The sequence below is a fragment of the Taudactylus pleione genome, unplaced genomic scaffold (assembly GCF_031769625.1).
Source record: "Taudactylus pleione unplaced genomic scaffold, aTauple2 ptg000828l, whole genome shotgun sequence".
NCBI lineage: Eukaryota > Metazoa > Chordata > Amphibia > Anura > Myobatrachidae > Taudactylus > Taudactylus pleione.
Genome location: NW_028285230.1, coordinates 1,047,163 through 1,062,260, shown reverse-complemented (window position 1 = coordinate 1,062,260; position 15,098 = coordinate 1,047,163). Strand labels below are relative to the sequence as shown.

Below are 15,098 nucleotides of genomic sequence, written 5' to 3'. Positions count from 1 at the left end.
AGATCACGGGATGCATCGGTTGTCAACACGCCCCAGGCCTGACAGTGACTGCATGCTGCCACATACCATGGGATTCCAGCTCTCCAAGCTGCGCCAGGGAGAGAACCAGACAGTGCGCCCCACTGGAGATAGCCAACAGGTGGGGACGGTCTCATCCGAGAGGTGCAGAGTGGGCCAACCAATCAAATGGCAGGAGTAGGACCCGCATGACTCATGGGCTCTGCACCCATTATGTTGTCGGGTTTATTTGGCTGTTATGTACTAAACCTATTATGTAATGAATAACTAGCCAGTCATAACCTTAATCAGTACAGAATAACCTTAGTCAGTACATACATAATAGGTTTTGAGCAAATGCAATGACTTGCAAAAGTATTCACATCCTAATCCCACCAAACCGTCAACAGATTTGTGACAAATAAGTCATATTAAGTGTCACGACCAGGTTCTCTCGGCATGGTAGTCGACGGGTAATACCTGTGAGGACGCTATGGCGAGGGGCGTCTGGCGGTGGCAGTGGTGCCTGGCGAAGAGCATTGGCTGTGCGTGGTTCTGTGGGGGCATACTGTCACTCTGGTCTGGTTAGGCCTGGGGGTACAAGCTACTTCAACGGCTCCTAGTGTGCTTGCAGCTACTCCTGTCCCCATTCCTGTGATTTCTTCCTCTGGATCTACTCCTCGTTTGCATCTTCCTACACCTGATAAGTTTGATGGTACTCCAAAACTGTGTCGTGGATTTCTCAATCAGTGCGATGTGCACTTTACTTTGCAACCCTCTAATTTTCCTGCTCCTAGAACCAAAGTGGCTTACATTGTGTCCTTGTTATCCGGCTCCGCCCTAGAATGGGTTTCTCCGCTCTGGGAGCGTTCAGATCCGCTTCTGGACAATTACACAGAGTTCCTAGCAACATTCAGGAGGATTTTCGACGAGCCTGGAAGAACTTCCTCTGCTTCCTCCATTATTATGAAGTTAAAACAAGGGACCCATCCTGTCAGCCAGTACGTCATTCAGTTTCAGACTTTGGCATCTGAACTCAAGTGGAACGAAGAAGCCTTGACATTGGCCTTCTGGCAAGGTCTATCGTGAATTACCCTCTAGTCTTAGTGATCTAAATTTCCCTTTGTAATAAAGTTGATATACGCTTTAGAGAGCGCCAAGATGAAAAACACAGAGCTAAGCGTTTCCCTTCCCCTACCCGTCCCACTCCCTCCCTTTCCGAGGAAGAACCCATGCAGGTAAATCATACCCGTCTCTCTAATGAAGAAAGACAGAGACGCTTTAAAGAGAACCTTTGTCTATACAAGTGGAGACTCGGGTCACCTGGTGGCTTCCTGTACCCACAAGCCGGAGAGCGTCCCGTTTCTAGCTAGTTCTGGGTGCACTCAGCTAGGAGCAATTCTTCCGTCCTCCAAACGTATTGACTCTGTGTTGTCCATAGCCTTAGACATTAATTCTAGCCCTGTGTTAGTGTCTGCCCTTTTGGACTCTGGGGCAGCGGGGAATTTCATGTCGTCTCGGTTGGCAGATAAATTACAAATTCCCTGCAGCACCTTGGATCATTCTGTCTCCTGGACCTCCATTGATGGTAAGTCTCTTTGTAATGGATTTGTGTCTAAAAGAACTCAACCTGTTTTAGTTCGTGTTGGAGACCTCCATGTTGAACATATCAGTTTTTTCATTATACCCAAGACTTCCCATGAAGTTATACTCGGATACCCGTGGCTGTGTAAGCACAACCCCAGAATTGATTGGAACACTATGCAGGTTCAGTCATGGAGTGTGGAATGTCAAGCGTCTTGCCTTCCGAAGACCGACGCCTTGTCACGGTCATTATCACCTGATAGTGGTCTGGAAACACTACGGAATACACCCATGCTTGGGGCAAAAGTTTTGACAGCTATACAACTACAACCGCCTGTTGGGAAGTCCTTTGTAGCCCCAGGAGGGGTGATTCCAAAGCCTCAACCCCAGAGGATGTCGCTAAGGTCTCAACATCAAAGGAGGTCTCTAGAGCCTCAGCCCCTTAAGGGATGTCTGAGTGTCCAGCCCCAGGATGGGGTTTTCAGCCCCATACCTCGAGAGGATGTTTCAAGTTTTGTTCCCCAGGAGGGGATTTCAAATCTAGTACCCCAGGAAGGGGGCCTCAAGTCTCGTACCCCAGGAGGGGTTTTCAGTTTCCAGTTCCTGTTGGACCAAAGCTGAGGATATCCACATTTTCAGTCCTGTCAACAAAATCCACTTGGCTCATCCTAGAAGGTGTCCTGAGGCCACCCATAAAGGGGGGGGTACTGTCACGACCAGGGTCTCTCGGCATGGTAGTCGACGGGTAATACCTGTGAGGACGCTATGGCGAGGGGAATCTGGCGGTGGCAGTGGTGCCTGGCGAAGAGCATTGGCTGTGCGTGGTTCTGTGGGGGCATACTGTCACTCTGGTCTGGTTAGGCCTGGGGGTGCTTCCATTCCGTTCTGGCATGGGCGCCGCCATCTTGTCTCCGGTCAGGTGACCTAGTTGCCCTATCCTGTTGTGTGACATGCTCCTCTCTGACCATTCACGGCTGAGCACTGGGGATTTAAGGGAGTTCAGAGCTCCCTTGCATTGCCAGTGCAACGTGTATCTCAGCCTAGCTGAGAGGGAGTTCTCTGTGCTTATCCTGTTCCTGTGAATTCGCTGTCTGCCAGTCTGCCTGTCAGCCCCTAGCTTCCGCTGGACTACCCCACTTCCTCCATCACCCTTGCCCATACCTGAGTGCCTGAGCCTGCTGACATCCTGCTCTTTTGCCTTAGTTCACTACCTGCATACCTGGCTTTCTATTTCCTGCATCACTACCTGTATACCTGCTTGATCATTTTCAGTCTCACTACCTGCACACCTGGACTGCTCTAATTGTTTCTGCCTGGACATTAACCCATTGCTCCCACCACAGAACTTTTGTGCACATTTATATATTCCTGGACTTTTATTTACTGCATACATGCCTACTCTCCCGGGAATCGCGGGAGGCTCCCGATTTTTCGGGTAAACCCCGCGATCCCGGAAGAGTAGGCATATCTCCCACATCCCGCCCACTTCCTAGTGAAGTGGGCAGGATGGGGAGATTTTACCTGAAATTATCGGGTCCGTCGGGAAGGGGCGGGGCTAAATTAGGCAAATTGCGTCATTTAGCCCCGCCCCCTCCTCATGGACCCGCGAATCACGGGGGTTTTCTGTAAAGGGGGTGGGGCCTAATGCCGTCTAACGTCTGTCCCCGCCCCCCGAAGAGGAGAGCAGCAGGTCCCCTCCTGCTGCTCCCGGAAAGCTGCCCAGCAAAGTAGGTAAGTATGATTTACTGCCATAGTTTATGTCTACTCAAGCACATATTAAAAAACCTAGTTTTTTATTCAAACCCGCTTCTGTGATTGCTCCTGCTACCACCCCGGGTCCACAAACAACCCAGAACATAACATTAAGTACATACATAATAGGTTTTCAGCAAATACAATGACTTGCAGTATTCAAACCCCCCGACCCACCAAAAAAGTCAACAGATTTGTGACAAATATGTTGACTTTTTTCTGGGATGTGGGATTTGAATACTTTTAGGCTGAAAACCTATTATGTATGTACTGTATATGGAGCTAGTTATTCATTACATAATATATTTAGTACATAACAGGCAGTTAAACCCAACAACATAATAATTAATAATTACAAATTACACAGTGAATTAAAGACTCGGGCCCTCATTCAGAGCCACTCGCTATTTGCGGTCGTTCGTTTTCTAAAAAGGGGTGGCTATTCAAATGAACCGTTCGCACTTTGCGGTCTGTTCACGCCTCTAAGTCTGAACGAGCGAGCAAAACATGCGAACGTAAATTTGAAAAATACGCCCCCTGGCCGCTCGCACCATACGTCATGTCCGCTATTTATTAGATTAATCGAGTACATCGACCAGCGTATGAACTGCTCGCTATTCTTGTGGTTGGTTTTTTCAACCACTATTTTGCGAGCAGTTCTGAGTTAAAATAACCCAGTGACGTGGTCAATGACGCTGCTGGATTAATTATGCACTCCCTTAAAACGCCCGTTTTGACCTTTAAGCACGCCTGCGATCGGATCTCCACTCCCCGTTTTCAAGCACCTTCCCCTGTTACCACCCACATACGCCTCATTCTGTCACTCAATTTAGCAGGCATTTGCTATTTTGCGAGCACATGAATTTCGGCCGCACTGACTGGTTCGCGCATGCGTATAACGATCCGTACGCATGCGCAGTTGGGCAAACATCGCTCGGAGCGAACGAGCTGCCGCTTACGAGTGGCTCTGAATCAGGCCCTCAGTTCCAACTGCCAGAGAAAGTAGCCCAGTGCCGTGAAACGCGTTGTAGACCTTCAGTGAATTTTCTATTTTTGTTTTTTTATTTTTCATGTTTTATAATTGTATATGCTATATTTATTTTTACCTGTGTGATAGTGATTTTATTATAGTATTTTTCTTGTTTCTATTACATTTTTATTCACTTGTGTCATTTTATTGTCTTTAATAGTGAGAACGTTTTTATGCTAAAATCTTCTGAATTTGTGTCCTTGTGGCAATATGTTGATGTATATTTACGGGATTGGAATTTATTTCATCCCTTTGCTGTTTACCTTAGTAAAAGTCGTATTTCTTATTGATTTACTAGTTGGAGATTCCTAAATCATTCATAACTCATAGTACTGGTGTGTACGGGATTTGATCCGCCATAAACTCGCTGTCATAGATACAATTGCCGCTAAACCTTAATATATTCAAGGGTTTCACACACCAGAATCCTTTTCACCGCCGGAAAACATTCATTTAAGTCATTATAATAGAGGTAAATTTGGTGACTCTCTGAGGGGTTGAATATTTTTGCAAGCCACTGTGTGCCTAAAATGTGAGCATATTTTCTGAAAGCTAAGTCGGTTATATGATACAGCGTATTTTATATTAGTCAGGTATATATAAAGGAATATGTCAGCCTATGTTTTTGTAAACAATATACTGTAGGCCTTGAAAAAAATTATATCTTATTTTGAAGGCAATTTCATCTAGGACTAGCGGCATTAGGTAACACATTCAGACCCTCCAACATGACCCGTTCCATTAGGAACAAAATACTCTGCTCCTGGACTTCCCACCTAATTGATGATTGCAGCCACCTGTGCTGAAACACCTGTCTCATCAATTACCTAGTTCTACACAGGTGTCTGCAATCATTAATTAGGTGGGAAGTCCAGGAGCAGAGTGTTTTGTACCTAATGGAATGGGTCATGTTGGAGGGTAGGCACATTGTAGGTTGCAATTTCACACTTACCCTCCATGCAGCTGTACCAAACAGCGAGGTAACTGCCAGAGACGGGGCAGGGATCTCCAAATAGCGCTGCGTCTGTGGAAATCTGGCAAGCCTGAAGCCCATGACACTGACCTTATTGGTAAAAACATTATTAGTTATCGGCTTCCTTCCCACAGGAGGAAATACTTCCCCTACAACTCTTTTACATGCATTTAACTTACAAACATTTATTTTTAGTAAAAAAAATAAATGAAATAAAAAAAACAGGTTGTTTCCTGACTGACATTGTGCAGTGGACATAGCACTCTATAGACCGGATTCAGAAGTGCACTCTATGATGCTGCACGCAAGCGGCCAATGTTTTCAGTCAGCTTATGTTTCCTGGTCGCACTGCGCATGTGAAAGCCGCAGAACGAATGCAGAGAGAAGAAATTTCAGGTGGCATTTCTGGGTGATAACAGGGGGTGCACTGGCACTGGCGGCCAAGTTTAGACAGAGATCCTGTGCTTCCATAGGGTTGGTGCAATGTATGATAATGTAATTAATGGATGCACATCGGCAGAGGCTGCAATAATGTGCACCGATGAATCAAGCCCTTTGACCATACTTGCCTACCTTTGTTTTTCTCTCCCCGGGAGAAGCCCAGGGAGGAGAAGCAGGAGGGTGGTGTTGGGAGGCGGGGCCTGATGAGACACATCTTTAAGCCCTGCCCCCTGGTGGTAAATTGTCGCGATTGGCTCAAATTTAAATAGGGGGTGTGGTAAAATGACACGAATTATGAATCGTGTTATTAAGTGTCACCCCCTACAAGGAGACGCAGAAATTCTCACCATCCTGCCCACTTCACTAGGAAGAAATGCCTACTCTACCGGGGGTGCAGGGGGTTACCCGAAAAATCGGTAGCCTCCCGCAACTCCCGGGAGAGTAGGCATGCACGCCTTTGGCTCATATTACAATTACGTTGCTTTTTAAAGTGATTATCCATCTCCAGGTGACTGTAATTCATATTTGACTACTTACTTTCCCCCCCCTCCCCACCCCCGCTATGTCGGCCTGGCTGCCAGAGTTTTGGCAAGTTTGCAATAAGAGCTAAGGGGCCTAATCTTTTGAAGGAGAGGTCTGCTCTGTTTTTAATTTGAGTACCCCTTAATTTTTGGAAGCCATGTTAAGGGAGATCTTCGATCATCCCTGGACAATGATTTTTCTGTAGTGCAGGGGATTGACGACTGGTGATTACACTGATGAATAGTTTGGCTACTGGTTCATCACTAATTAATTAAGATGTCCCTAATAAATATAAATGATTGAAGTCTTTATCATGGTCTGGTGAGAATGATTGCTCAAACTCTATGCTCGCCGGCCAGAGTAATCGCCTGGCGGATTTTGGATCATATCGCTAGCCATTTTGACCTTTCAAATTGCAGCGGTTTTCATTTTTACCATCCAAACCGCTGGGCATGAATTCTGGTGGTATGGTGCCCAAAATTGCCTGTGATTTGCAGCAAGTTCCAACTGGCCAGTACAATCGCACTCCATTAATTCCCCCTCTCTGGATTAAGGGGGAGATTCATCAAAGCGTGGAGAGATAAAGTATCACCCAATCAGCTCTCGTCATTTATCAAACACAGCCTGTAAAATGTACTGTACATTAGTCTTTATGTTGAAATTCAGTACTGCAAAGAGAAAAAGTCCCATCTTGTTTAGGACTGCTGCACTTGATTTTCATCCAGCAAACGCCCCATCAATGTCAATGTTATTGACCTCCGTTTATATTTTGTGCACTGCACACATAGGGGATATATAAGAGTTCAAAAGGTGGAAGGTCAGGTCACAAAACGTTCTACTTCCTCATATGTAATCCTCCCTTATTATACTGAACGTTTCCTGAATTTTTCCCCAATAACAACTCATATGCCCCCTATTAGTGCTTTTTTGCATGAAAAATGAAACGTATTCGTACTCACAAAAAACGTAGCAGTACTCTCCTGAAGTTACAACCTGATGTAAGATTTATAGTACAACCTAATGGGCACCATGGCGACAAGCACGGCTGCCTACTTCCCAATGTTTGGGAGGCAGAATGAGGGTAGGGGGCATGGCCACGTCACGCCTTGTTTTCTCATCACGCTGCAGGCGTGCCCAGCGCTTCCCGAGCTGTTGATTTGCCCCATACATGCCTACTCTCCCGGAATTTGCGGTAGGCTCACGATTTTTTGGGTAACACCCCGCAACCCCGCAATGGTAGGTACATCTCCCGCATTCTGCCCACATCCTAGTGAAGTAGGCAGAATGGGGTGACTTTTAGGGGCGATCGGCGTGTTCAGGCATTGGGGGCTGGGCCTTATCGACGTGATTCTATGAGAATCGCGTCATTTCTCTCCGCCCCCTAATTAAAATAAGTGCCGTTGTTGCGAATTGCCATGAGGGGGCGGGGCTTAATGACACAATTTCAGTCGGCCCCGACCCCAACTCCGCCCACCTGCTTCTCCTCCCTGGCTTCTCCTGTAGAAATACAAAGTCGGCAAATATGGTTTGCACCCCAGTTGCTCTCTGCAGTGTTTGGATGCGACGTGTATGCAGGGACATGCAGTCAGGGGAGGCAGGAGAGGCAGAGCCTCCCCTGTTATACTCCTGACATATGATATAAAAATGACAAGAATAACACAAAGAAGATATTTAAAACTTATAACAATCTTCTTTGTTTATTGTTTATTGTAATAATTTTATAGTTAACACTCACCAGCTTTGTTAAGCTCCCTGGGACTGCAGCGTACTTTCCAACTCTCCCTGATTTTCAGGGAGACTCCCTGAAATAGCAGCAATCTCCCTGTCTCCCTAAAGAGTCTAGCTCTCTCCCTCATTTCACCTTACCCCCATTATGAAGCAAGAAAAAACACAGATATGTACATTAAAATGGGATCATTAGCATAATTTCCCTCCATTAGTTAAAGGGAACATTGGGCAGTTCAGTGTGATGTTGAATAGCCGCAGGGAGGGAGCTCCCGCAGCTATTCATTTCAACGCGCTGTTTGCCTGGACGGGAAGCAGGTAAGTCTGAGAATGCCGGTTCTCGCGACTTAACCTGGGTGTTAAGGCGCGGTAACCGGCATGCTCCAACTAAAGTGCCGGGCGTGTGTGGCTGTTACCGCCGCATTAAGCTGGCAAACAGCTGCGCGCCAGGCACTTTTGTCGGATTTCTCCTCGCTCCCTCCAGCTTTATATGCAGGCGGCCCTCCAAGCTTTCACCTGCAACCCCCTGCTCCCTCCAGTTTTATATGCATGCGGCCCTCCAAGCCTTCACCTGCGACCCCCTGCTCCCTCCAGCTTTATATGCATGCGGCCCTCCAAGCCTTCACCTGCGACCCCTTGCTCCCTCCAGCTTTATATGCATGCGGCCCTCCAAGCCTTCACCTGCGACCCCTTGCTCCCTCCAGCTTTATATTCATGCGGCCCTCCAAGCCTTCACCTGCGACCCCCTGCTCCCTCTAGCTTTATATGCATGCGGCCCTCCAAGCCTTCACCTGCGACCCCCTGCTCCCTCCAGCTTTATATGCATGTGGCCCTCCAAGCCTTCACCTGCGACCCCCTGCTCCCTCCAGCTTTATATGCATGCGGCCCTCCAAGCCTTCACCTGCGACCCCCTGCTCCCTCCAGCTTTATATATGCATGCGGCCCTCCAAGCCTTCGCCTGCAACCCCCTGCTCCCTCCAGCTTTATATGCATGCGGCCCTCCAAGCCTTCACCTACAACCCCCTGCTCCCTCCAGCTTTATATGCATGCGGCCCTCCAAGCCTTCACCTGCGACCCCCTGCTCCCTCCAGCTTTAGTGTCAGATTTGTTTATTATAGCTTGTAACACTTGATTAATATGCATGTGGATATGTTATTAGTTATTACAGATGTGTGTCTCCTTATTTGATTATATACATTGTTTTATCTTATTACTGAGACTGAGAGTAAAGATATTGGATGGCCCTTTAGATGATTAGAGGGCAGCATAGTGGAGTGCATTTAGTGTATCAGTATGTCTGTCACTGTGTTGGAAGCCAGTGGTAATGCAATCTGTGGAACCGTCTCAAGTTTAGTTCTGTACAAAATGCATAAAATAGTGGCACAATTCCCATTAATATATACAGCATATGCCTGTGATAGGATCAGCCCACAACTATACCTGCGACTTGCTCTCTCACACTGTTCCAGCTGCATCCACTTGTGGTAACGGTGGAACTCTCCCGGGCACAGAAATAGGAACTTTTACGTCCATAGAAGCTATCGTTAATCTGCACCACTTCTCCGGACCCGCACTGTACTGTGGCATTCTGGTTATCACAGGCAATGGTATGTCCAGACTCTAAAATAAATAAATAATTTTGGAATCATTCCACATTATGGAATATTTGCATACCATTATGAGATATCTTGGGAATGGGACCCAAATCTAAACACAGAATGCATTTATGTATTATATACACCTTATACACACAGCCCAGCCTGATGGTAATTTTATACTATATTCTTAATACATTTGTGCCTTAAATAAAGTTTGTGTACCTTGAATCATCAAAAAGCAAAGTTTTCACTATCACAGTTATGCTGCCAAAAGTCAACCTGTGCATATATATATATATATATATAAACATATATAAACACACATATATAATAAAACACACACGCACACATATTTAAACAACAGATTTGTTCAATCTAAAGCAGGTAAATGACACCTCCACCATTGTGAACTGGTTTGTTCTGTACATTAAGTCATATTCTAAAAATAAAAGGTGTATATATAGAGTCAGGTCCATAAATATTGGGACATTGACAGAATTTTCATATTTTGGCCTCTATTCACCACCACAATGGCTTTGAAATGAAACAAACAAGATGTGCTTTAACTGCAGACTTTCAGTTTTAATTTGAGGGTAATTACATCAAAATCAGGTGAACGATGTAGAAATTACAACAGTTTCTATATGTGCCTCCCACTTTTTAAGGTTTTTAAGGGGACAAAAGTAATGGGACAAACTAAACAATCCTAAATCTAACTTTCACTTTTCAATATTTTGTTGAAAAACCTTTGCAGGCAATTACAGCCTGAAGTCTGGAACGCATAGACATCACCAGACGCTGGATTTCATCCCTGGTGATGCTCTGCCAGGCCTCTACTGCAAATGTCTTCAGTTCCTGCTTGTTCTTGGGGCATTTTCCCTTCAGTTTTGTCTTCATCAAGTGAAATGCATGCTCAATCGGATTCAGGTCAGGGGATTGACTTGGCCATTGCATAACATTCCACTTTTTAGCCTTAAAAAACTCTTTGGTTGCTTTTGCAGTATGCTTCGGGTCATTGTCCATCTGCACTGTGAAGCGCCGTCCAATGAGTTCTGAAGCATTTGACTGAATATGAGCATATAATATTGCCTGAAACACTTCAGAATTCATTCTGCTGCTTTTGTCAGCAGTCACATCATCAATAAATACAAGGGGACCAGTTCCATTGGCAGCCATACATGCCCACGCCATGACACTACCACCACCATGCTTCACTGATGAGGTGGTATGTTTTGGATCATGAGCAGTTCCTTTCCTTCTCCATAGTCTTCTCTTCCCATCACTCTGGTACAAGTTGATCTTTGTCTCATCTGTCCATAGGATGTTGTTCCAGAACTGTAATGGCTTTTTTAGATGTTGTTTGGCAAACTCTAATCTGGTCTTCCTGTTTTTGTGGCTCACCAATGGTTTACATCTTGTGGTGAACCCTCTATATTCACTCTTGTGAAATCTTCTCTTGATTGTTGACTTTGACACATATACACCTACCTCCTGGAGAGTGTTCTTGATTTGGCCAACTGTTGTGAAGGGGTTTTTCTTCACCAGGGAAATAATTCTTCTGTCATCCACCACAGTTGTTGTCCGTGGTCTTCCGGGTCTTTTGGTGTTGCTGAGCTCTCCGATGCGTTCTTTCTTTTTAAGAATGTTCCAAACAGTTGATTTGGTCACACCTAATGTTTTTGCTATCTCTCTGATGGGTTTGTTATGATTTTTCAGCCTAATGATGGCTTGCTTCACTGATAGTGACAGCTCTTTGGATCTCATATTGAGAGTCGACAGCAACTGATTCCAAATGCAAATGTCACACCTAGAATCAACTCCAGACCTTTTACCTGCTTAATTGATAATGAAATAACGAGGGAATAGCCCACACCTGTCCATGAAATAGCTTTTGAGTTGATAGTCCCATTACTTTTGGCCCCTTAAAAAGTGGGAGGCACATATAGAAACCGTTGTAATTCCTACACCGTTCACCTGATTTGGATGTAATTACCCTCAAATTAAAACTGAAAGTCTGCAGTTAAAGCACATCTTGTTTGTTTAATTTCAAAGCCATCGTGGTGGTGAATAGAGGCCAAAAAATGAACATTCTGTCAATGTCCCAATATTTATGGACCTGAGTGTATGTGGAAATAGGATACATTTCAGTTCAGATTTTATAAAAAAAAAAAAAAAACTTTTAGTGTAGGACGTACTTAGGGCCTGATTCAGACCCGCTCACTATCTGCGTACGCTCACTGGATGCGTATGCAAATTTGTCAAAGTGACGCCATGGGAAGCGAACGCTCGCCAAGGCATAAGCACGCCCACCTTGTCTTAGCGAGCGGCCAGTTGGTCTGAGCGTACGTCCAATTGCACAGGCAGAGCCGCTCCACCAGCACACGTCATCTCCATGAAGTATATTAAAACATTGGTACATCAAGCACCATCGGATGCAAACGCAGTGCTTGCGTTGCTTTACCCTACCGCAAGCACTGCGAGGAAATCAGTGTAAAAAAAAGGCATGTGACGTGTACTATGATGCTGCCTGCTAATTATGCATGCCTCCAAAACTGCGTTGAAACACTCAGGCACGCCTGCGTTCGCACCTCCACTCCCCCGTTATTAGTGTCCTGCCCCTGTTACCACCCACAAATGGTCTCTCCTGTCACTCATTATCCTGGGCTGTCTCTGCAGGGCGAGCGAGTGGTATGCGATCGCAGTGAGTAGTTTGTGCACGCGCAGAACGAAGCGTACGCATGCGCATACGCAAAACATCGGGCCGCTTGCAAGCGCACACATATAGCGAATGGGTCTGAATCAGGCCCTTAGTCCTCTTTTCTTTTTAATTTCTTTATTGCTTTTCATTTAACTAAATAGACCTTTTTATAATCGCTTTTTATGGGGTGCTAACTTAGTTGGAAAAAGGATGTAAAAAATGACTACAGTATATATATATATATATATATACATATATATATATATATATATATATATAAAACCGTCCAATTGCAGAGTGATCCACCAGGGGCTCAAGCAGAGATGAGACCAGCACTCACAGTCCTTTAAGATCACCAATAATTGAATCCAATTGTGTAGATCATAATAGCACTAGTACAAATAGTAAGGGCATCATCAGCATATCATACATATCACATCACATCCCTTGTCCCTTGTGTTTGGGACAAGGGACTAGGCACTGGGGGATGGAGCCCAGCTTATGCCAGATATGTATGATATGCTGATGATGCCCTTACTATTTGTACTAGTGCTATTATGATCTACACAATTGGATTAAATTATTGGTGATCTTAAAGGACTGTGGACCTTATTCAGAGTCGGTCGCGAGCGCTGAGCGCTCGCAACCGACTCGATGTTGGTCCACGGGGCATGCGCACGACGGAGACGGCTCCGTCGTGCGCATGCGTGAGCCCCCGCTAACGACGGATCACCCGTCGTTAGCGGGCTCGAAGCAGACGGAGCGAGCTGTCGATGTTGATTGACAGCTCGCTCCGTTTGCTGCGCGGGCAGGGGGCGTGCCCGGCCAAACGGAGGCATTCCTTTCGGAACGCTTGCCGTTTTGTGGGTGTCCCCATTGACATCATCAGTGGGGACACTCATCATAAGCCCCGATGGTCGCGATGGTCTTGAGCGACCACTTGCATCCTACGACCGCCTCTGAATGAAGCCCTGTGAGTGCTGGCCTCGTCTCTGCTTGAGCCCCTGGTGGATCACTCTTCAAGTGGACGGTTCTATATATCGATTATATTGGCCTGGCACCCAATATATTTACATTACTTGGTGTTGTGCGTTTTTTTGTGCTAATATATATATATATATATTCTGTAATAAGGCTGTTACATTAGGGAGCTAACAAGGGTTCCGGTTGAAAGATCGACACTGTATAGGGCAATGCCACATGGTCGATAGTTAATAGGTTGATAGGGAGCCTGCTGAAGGGGCAAGACCGCCCGCACCATGTAGGGGCATTGATGCACATCCCTTAAAGGCCGAGGGCGGGAAGCAGCGCTACAAAAAGTTTTTTTTCCTAAGGGGGCCTGGCCACGCCTCCCACGATTAGGCCACGCCCTCGTTAGTAATTGGGCTCTCTACGGCCATGTCTCTTATCAATGAACATGCCAAGCTGTATCTAATTGAAGAGCCTTCTCTTGTCAGGGGGCAGCTTTCCTACCTCTCCACAAAGATGTCCTGTAAATGACATTAATATGGTGTAGTTTCTATTACTTGTAAATGCTTTGATGTCTGCATTTGCAATGCAAAAGATTAGACAAATTTATGAAAGTTGAATCACTCACCGAATTCACAGGTGAAAAATAACTCTTGGGTGCAGTTTTCGGTTGTTGCCCATTGGTAGCCGGACTCTTTCTTTAGGTAGCCACACTTCCCGTGGCTGGTAGAGGCATCTTCACCTTTCCAGTGACTATAACTTACATTAGACATATTCAGCCAGGTCAGGGGTTCTGCAGAAAGAACCAACTTTTGACTTTAATGAAAGCATCAATGCTGCAATTGCACCTATCACCTTTATATACATAATACATGGCACATATTAGTAGCTTATGTAGGTCTGTAATCGGGATGTTTCCGACAAGTTCCCTGCCCAAAAGCCAATATTGTTACTTGCGGCAGCACAGGCAATCAAAGCGACTTCTCCAATGTCGCGAGGTGGTGAGACTGGGCTGTAAACCCTGCTATTTACAAAGTCTCTCAGAGCAATTATTGCACAGTCGGTATAGTTATCCATCCAGCTACACCTAGTGATGCTAAACTCAGGAGCTCTGGTGAGGCTCATATAATGTGACTCTAACCGTGTATTTGTCCAGTGTAAATATTTAGGGATTAATATACGTGTTCTTGTTATAGGCCTTTATCTGATTCGCGTGATGGTGTAGATAGTGCAAGTAAGTCAGGTCAAGGAAACGGCGAAAAAATGTCAAAAAACAGTCAGCGTGGCAGACACAATGGGCTGATGTAGAGATGAATGAAAGCTGGTCGCATTGCATGTATGGAAATAAATGCGTATACTATTTTGCTCATATGGGGCGGGATGTACTAAAGAAATACGTGAAATACAGAGTGTTTTCGGAATTTGAACACATTTCCATATGCACCAAGTTCCGGAACAGGATACATTGCAGAGCTTTGCCCGATGTGTAACCAATAGAAGCCTATGGGCTTCTTACCGCAATTCCCCATGTGAGGAATCCAATCGGAACCCTACCAGCTCCCCCCTGTGGCACACGCCTCCCTCTGCGCATACGTAGAAGGATGCCAGATGAACTTCTGGATCATAAGCCCGGAAGTCCCTATATCGCAAAGGACAAGCTCTTGTCAGGAGAGATGTCCTTTGCCATTTCCTAGGTACATACTGGTGACATTATCGCCACTATGTACCCGATAAGTGGAGGAATGTACTGTTAGTACACCCTGCCCATGCAGAGTTGTATGTATCACTGCGGCATGACTGCCACTTCAC

The 15,098-nt window shown here is 45.7% G+C and overlaps 1 protein-coding gene across 1 annotated transcript in view; it reads right to left on the bottom strand.

Moving 5' to 3' along the window:
- LOC148474587 (polycystin-1-like protein 2) overlaps positions 1 to 14,024 on the bottom strand; it is a 92,702-nt gene extending 78,678 nt beyond the window's left edge. Inside the window, 3 exon segments of the mRNA XM_088458398.1 lie at positions 5,316 to 5,426; positions 9,465 to 9,644; positions 13,918 to 14,024. Of these exon segments, the coding sequence (XP_088314524.1) occupies positions 5,316 to 5,322 (7 nt within the window). The 5' untranslated portion in view covers positions 5,323 to 5,426; positions 9,465 to 9,644; positions 13,918 to 14,024.
- Between the last annotated feature and the right edge of the window lie 1,074 nt (positions 14,025 to 15,098).